The following is a 7,344-nucleotide window of genomic DNA, read 5'->3' as shown; positions in this document are numbered from 1 at the left end:
CCGTCGCCGTCGCCCTCACTCTGGAACCATTGCCCCAGGCGCAGAGCGGATCCAATGAACTGCGGCGTGGTTGATAGCATCACGCACGGCGACATCCGCCACGCGTGGCTGCCCTCGTCGCTGATGAGGAGTCGAGACAGCGTGTTTAGGTGGTACACGTCGCCGTTTGTAACGCTGACAAAGCGTAGTCCTTCCATGGCTAGCACCTTCATGAGGCGCGATAGGTAGGGCTGTTTGGTTTGAGGGATGCGGAGGGTAGCAAGCAGCTCAGCCAAGGAGGCGCTGCCACCGCAGCGCTGGAGAGCATCAGGGATTCCAAGCTTGACAGCACAATGCAATGCCATGGACTTGAGGTAGCCTAGGGAGTGGCGAATGAGATCGGCCTCGGCTTGCAGAAGCTCAGCGCTACTAATTTCAATGGCTCCCATCTCGTTTAGAGTATTTGTGTACAGTGCGCTGCCGCTGATGATAAGAGAATCTCAAGTAGGCATTATTTATAGACAGCTGTCCTTCTCGATTGCTCAATCTTTTTTTTTTTGAAAGAAATTAAGTAGACGTGGGCCATTCATCCACCAGATCCAAAGGCCCAGATGCGCCAATCTTATGTCTATTCTCACTACTCCTATTAAACAAGCGAAGTTTTTCTTTCCTTACTTCACCCGCTAGGTGTACCCTGATAGAGTGCTTTGGATCGAGTCGGTTAGATCTTCCGGTGAACTTAGAACTCGATCCAGCGTCGGCCATGGTGAAGTAGGGACCGGTGATGGCAGAGAGATGGCGGCGGTGGTGTGCTTCCCGTGAGCACCGCGCTAACCCTAGATCGGTAGGGATTGTAGGTGAGGATTGTGGTAGCGATTAACCTCGTGAATCGTGCCCCGGCCCCTACCTCTGTTTATATAGCGCGGGTCACAGGGGCCCACCAACCATGGTTTGGTTGGGCGCCCCCGATCAAGGCGCGAGTCAGGGGGCCGTTCGACCCATTGGGTTCGGACGAGAGAGAGATCAACCTAACATTCTCCCCCTTGATCTCAACTTTACTTTTAACTTTATACTTTCTAGTTTATTTGTTTCATCACATATTGATACATAGAGCTTGTTTCATCGTCACAACTAAATTGCCGATAGAATTATACAGCTACAACATACGTTATGTTTAGAAACAAATTATGTTTCTTTTGGGCCTATCCAGGAATCATAAGGCTTTTCCTTAAACCCATGCCGGCTAAGTGTTCCTTTAACACATTGGGTGATAAGCCTTTCGTCAGCGGATCTGCAAGCATATACTTTGTCCTTATATCCTCGAGACTTATAGTTTGATCTTGGATTTTATCTTTCACAACATAATACCTTATCCGTATTGTTTTGGAAGCATTAGTCGACTTGTTGTGATTGTGATCGTGAAATACTGCGGGCTGGTTGCCACAGTACATCTTTAGTGGTTTGTGAATACAATCTACCACTTTCAAGTCGGGTACAAATTTCTTAAGCCATATCGCCTGCCTCATGGCTTCAAAGCATGCTATAAATTCTGCATACATCATGGATGATGCAACTATTGACTGCTTGGAGCTTTTCCACGAAATAGCTCCCCAGCGAGAGTGAAGAGGTATCCTGACGTGGATTTTCTATCATCTCTGTCCCCCGCAAAATCTGCGTCTGAATACCCTTTTATCTCTAGGGAATCACTTCTCCCGTATATTAGCATGTAGTCCTTCGTGCCTTGCGCATAACACAATGCTTTCTTTACCATCTTCCAGTGCTCCATGCATCGATTCTCTTGATATCTACCGAGTACCCCGGTGATAAAAGCTAAGTCAGGGCGAGTGCACACTTGTGCATACTGTAAGCTGCCAACTACCGAAGCATATGGTACTGCTTTCATTTGATCGATCTCGTACTAGTTCTTGGGACATTGGAATTTCCTAAAACTATCACCCTTAACTATAGGAGCAGTTGTGGCTTTACTCGCATGCATATTATACCTTTTAAGAATCTTTTCTAAATATACTTTCTGCGATAGTCCTAATACTCCATTGTTTCTATCTCGGTGAATTTCTATGCCCAAAACATATGATGTTTCACCAAGGTCTGTTATGTCAAAATTTGAGGATAAGAATTTCTTTGTTTCTTGTAGTAGACTTACATCACTGCTAGCAATCAGAATATCATCCACATACAAGATTAGGAAAATATATTTCCCACTTTTAAACTTTGCATAAATGCAGTTATCCTCAATATTTTCTTTAAATCCAAAACTTTTAATCATTTTATTAAACTTTAGATACCACTGTCTAGAGGCTTGCTTTAATCCATAAATGGATTTCTTTAGGCGGCATCCCATATTTTCCTTGCCTTCCATGATAAAATCCCTTGGGTTGTTTCATGTAGACATTTTCTTCTAAATCACCATTCGGAAATGCCGTCTTAACATCCATTTGATGTAACTCTAAATCAAAATGAGAAACTAATGCCATTATGATTCTGAAGGAATCCTTACATGAGACTGGAGAAAATGTCTCATTGTAATTTATCCCTTCTCTTTGTGTAAATCCTTTTGCCACGAGTCGTGCTTTATACTTTTCTATATTCCCTTTAGAGTCATACTTAATTTTGTAGACCAATTGTAGCCTTCTGTTTTGGCTCCTTTAGGAATTTCCTCTAAGTCCCAAACATCTTTGGAACTCATCGATTTCATCTCGTCTTCCATTGCCTTCATCCACTTTGATGAATGAGGGCTTCTCATGGCTTCTTCATATGAGGTGGGATATTTTTCCATATGAACCATTTCTGTGTTATAAACTTTAAAGTCAGTAGAAATAGTTGACTTTCTTGGTCTTGTAGTCCTTCTAAGGGCCTCAGTTTCTGGCACATTCTGTGCCTCAACTTCTGGCACTTCTTCTAAAATTTACTGTTGCACCTCCCTTTGATGCTCAACAACGGGTTCAGTCGGCTCCTGACCGACAGGTTCCGGGTCTACTCGCATAGTTGTCATGGGTGGAGTTGCAACTGGTAGTGAGAAAAATGGCTCCTAAATCATCGGATTAGGTGCATGCACCCTCTTCTCCTAAAGATCAATTTTCCGAGCTACCAAGGTCCCCCTCATCATTTCGTCCTCTAAGAAGTGGGCAGTAGAAACAAAAACCTTTTGATCTATCTGGATAGCCAATGAAGTGGCAACTAACTGTTTTGGGATCTAACTTTGCAATGTTTGGATTAAACATTTTGGCCTCAGCAGGGCACCCCCACACCCTGAAGTGTTGTAGGGAGGGCATCCTTCCTATCCATAGCTCGTACGGTGTTTTGGGCACCGACTTGCTTGGTACTCTATTGAGAATGTGAATGGAGGTTTTAAGCGCCACCATCCACAGTCCCAATGGCAAGTTGGAATAACTCATCATGCTGCACACCATATCCATAAGGGTACGGTTGCGCCTTTCAGCTACTCCATTTTGCTGAGGCTTGCCCGACATTGAATACCGGGCTACTATGCCAGTCTCCTGCAAGAACTTTGCAAAAGGTCCAGGGACTTGGCCATATGGAGTGTGCCGACCGTAGTACTCTCCCCCACGGTTGGACCTTACTGTCTTTATTCTTTTATCATGCTAATTTTCAAGTTTAGCTTTGAATATTTTAAATTTATCCAACGCTTTAGATCTTTCTTTGATTGGATAAATATTTCCATAGCGAGAGTAATCATCTGTGAATGTTATGAACGAGTCATAGCCATCCACACTTTTCACCGAAAATGGTCCACAAATATCAGTGTGGATGATTTCTAGTGTGGTTGTGCTATGGATTGCTGTAAGTGCATGCTGAATTACATCAGTCACCATATTTCATCATGCATTTCAAATTCGTCATTATGATATGTCAAATGCATGTATGAATTACGAGATATAGGGGGAGATCTCCATGATTCTATTCTTCAAAGTGTGCAATGCTTCAAAAGCAAATTCCTCACTATGCACATCTTCAGGGGGGAGTTCTTCTATATCTTGCAATCAAATTCCTCAATATCAGTATTTACACTTCATATGTTTATCCCCGTTGAAAAATTAACCTATATTGTCATCAATCACCAAAGAGGGGGAGATTGTAAGTGCATCTAGTGCCCCTTAGTGATTTTGGTGTATTGAAGACTTATAGGTTAAGCGACTAATGTGTTTTTGAGTGTACACGGGTCTACAAGTCTATGAGGAGTTTGATATTTACAGAGAAAGTCGACCCCTAAAAATGAAGTTCTTCGACTGAAGACTTTGGATTTCTGAAGACTTTGAAAGTGAAGAAATTGGTGCAATCCTGAAGACTTGGTATTCATTCAAGGAACATGAAGCATTAAGACTCTTGTTTCGTAGTTTCATTTTCTCTTTCTTGAGTCATAGGAATCACCGTACTGTTAAAGGGAGTCGAGGAAATACTAAGGAAAAAATTTCCATGTGATGCTCAACTCAAAATCCTACACCTACCAATCCCTACGAGTGAAGCCATTGGAAATCTCATACAGTTCAGTCATATTCTTCAGTGATAGAGACGAAGTTCTTCTGGTCTCTGAGGAATTTGTTCTGACTAAGGAGTTAGGAATTCGCCAGTGCGGATTGCCTACACAGTGAAGAACATGATAGCCCTGAGGAATTTGATACTCAAATTTCTGACCGTTGATGTGCTATGCGCCAGCTGTCCCAAAATATCTATCCACCTAAGGGTCATATCATTGAAGGGCATTTATGTCTTATCATGTCGGGCTGCTACCTAGGCTATAAATAGCCGCCCCCTACAACCACTAGCTGGTTGGCTGCTCTGAGAGAAACTAACACTTGTCATTTGAGAGCATCCCATCCTCCGAGGACTTTGAGCAAAAATCATCAAGTGAGGAAAACCCAAACCCAAACACCTACAAACCCCAAGTGATTGAGCATCACTAAAAATATTGATCCTGCGTGGATCTGACGCTTGTTACCTTTGAAGACTGTGCTTCTTCCAGACGGTTAGGCATCATGCACTACTAGGGAAAACCTTATACACAGAAATTTAGCAGTAGCGCGTGGCAAAAACGGGCGCTAGTGCTAAGTAGCAGTAGCGTGCGTGCGAAAACCGCGCTATAGATACAATAGTAGTAGTAGCGTGTGCACATGAAAAAGAGCTACGACTAATATTCCCATTGCCAAAACGATAGGCTACGCATAGTAGTAGCGGTCTTGAGAGAAGCGCGCTACCGCTAGGACATAAGTAGCAGGGCGTTTCACGTGGAGAGCGCTACTGCTAATGGAAATAAAATGAAATGAAAAATAAATGGAAAATTAAATGAAAAATAAAGAAATATAAAAAGGAGAACGGAAAAAATAAAATGTAGAGCAAAATAAATGAAAAAGCGAAAAAATGAGAAAGGCGTAGCAGTAGCGTTTGTCCGTAATAGCCGCTATAGCTAACATAGCTGCAACGCGTTTCCTAGACCCCCGCTGTAGAAACAGAGAAGGAAATAAGAAATATGAAGGGAATTACATAGCTATAGCAATAGCGCGTTTTGTGAAAATCGCTATAGCTAACTTAACTATAGCGCGTTTCGCGAAAAGCGCTACCGCTATGTTTGACTTAACCAAAAAACCCTTTCACCCCGGCCACCACTTCTCCCCCAAATCCCTCGACCCACCCCGCCGCCGTTTGCCCAATTCGCCATCGCCCCACTTCGTCGCCGTCTCCTGCCGACGTCGATGCCCCCGGAGCCACCAGAGCCATGCGTCGTCGACGCCACCGGAGCCGCCCCCAACGCCACCATAGCTGCGCGGCCACATCAGCGCCACCGAAGCCGTAGTCGACGCCACCGGATCCTCTCTCGCCACAATTGCCTCCCTCGCCGTCACCGGAGACGCCCCTGCCTCCCTCGCCACCACCGGAGCCATCCTCTGTAAGCCCCCACCCCTCCTCTCTCTCTCTCTAAATTAGTTAGGTTAATTTAGTTAGGAAAAGAATTTAGTTAGGAAGATAATTTAGATAGGGCTTTGACAGAGACGCCCCTGCCTCCCTCGCCGTAGGAAAAAATTGTATATCCTTAACTAGGGTAGTAGGGTTATGGTTGTAGTGTTTAATTACAAATGTTAGGAAAGTAAGGTTTAACTAGATGTTAACTAGGGTGGTAGGATTTAGTTTAGAGAAAAAAATCAATATAAGAATATAAATTTCTATTAGTGTTGCCAGTCTAGTAGTTTCTTAATTTTTAGTGAATTTTTATTAGAACAAAAATTTAGGACATAATTTGAGTTCTAGGGTTCATCCATCTATATTTGGTTTTTGGATTGAGTTTCAGAGAGAATGAGATTTGTGTAGATTTTCTTGAAGTGTCAAACACTAGGAGATGCAAATTTGAAGTGGTCATGATATATGAAAAATCCTCAGCTGTGTTTGCTCATTGATCATAATCGACATTGAAGTGGTTCGATTGTGCCCAAGTGGCCTTTTGTTGTTTCTAGGGAATGAAGCCGAGTGGCCTATGTTTTGCCGGAATGTTGATTCATTTCCGTCCCGGCAAAATTCAGGTTCTCGATTTGTCCACTTTTTAGCAAAGGTCATGCCGAAATTTTCCACGAATTTCGGCATGACTTGTGCTACAAACTAGGACATATCGAGTGCCTGGGGTTTGCCGCAAACGGGAAGGAGTCAACGTTCCTGCAAAACAATAGGCCTTTTTTATGTCATTATTCATTTTATTAGGTCTAGAATTAATTGAATAGATTTAATCGTAGGAAACATGGCTAGCAACGATGAAGGACAGGGTTCTGGTGATTGCGACGACGTCTATCGGGTGGCTGACGAATTTTTTAGCTTTGCCGACATGCAGACCGGTGCTGAGACTGAGACTGGCATCGAGACCAGTGCTGAGACTGAGACCGGCGCTGCCTCGGGGAGCGGAGCCGGTGTAGAACCGAAAGCAAAGAGGCAACGACTTCCTAACAAACTCAGGACTACTAGACTGGTGGTCACGGAGGTGGACGACAGCAATTTTGAGCCAAAGGCGCCTGAGGAAGCGCGTCGATGCTACGGCAATCAAATAGGCTGCATCGTACAGACAACCGCCACCATCAACAATGAGAAACTACAGAAGATTGAGAATATGAGGAGCTCCCTCCTAAAGAAGTTTCACCAGATATTCTTGTTCCCGGGCCAGAATGAGAAGGATTATGAAGATCCAGACGAGGACCTAGCAATGAAGAAGATAAACAAACACGCCATGACCAAGTTTAGCGACGCGTTGGCCACCTGGAAAAATCGAGTGAAAGCAAAGATCACCGACAAGAAGGAACCCTACTCCGAGATTGTAAAGGATAATCCGACAATCACAGAAGAGCAGTT

The 7,344-nt window shown here is 43.8% G+C and overlaps 1 protein-coding gene across 1 annotated transcript; it reads right to left on the bottom strand.

The window, feature by feature from the left end:
* Positions 1 to 2: 2 nt before the first annotated feature.
* On the bottom strand, positions 3 to 451 carry LOC119345931 (probable O-methyltransferase 2; the record flags this gene model as incomplete). Its single annotated transcript, XM_037615745.1, has 1 exon — positions 3 to 451. A coding segment is annotated over exon 1 (426 nt), but the record flags the coding sequence as incomplete, so codon positions are not given.
* Positions 452 to 7,344: the final 6,893 nt, after the last annotated feature.

This window comes from Triticum dicoccoides, unplaced genomic scaffold (assembly GCF_002162155.2).
Source record: "Triticum dicoccoides isolate Atlit2015 ecotype Zavitan unplaced genomic scaffold, WEW_v2.0 scaffold3447, whole genome shotgun sequence".
In the NCBI taxonomy this organism is placed as follows: Eukaryota; Viridiplantae; Streptophyta; class Magnoliopsida; order Poales; family Poaceae; genus Triticum; species Triticum dicoccoides.
The sequence above is the reverse complement of the archived record's forward strand: the minus strand, read 5'-3'. Positions and strand labels throughout refer to the sequence as shown.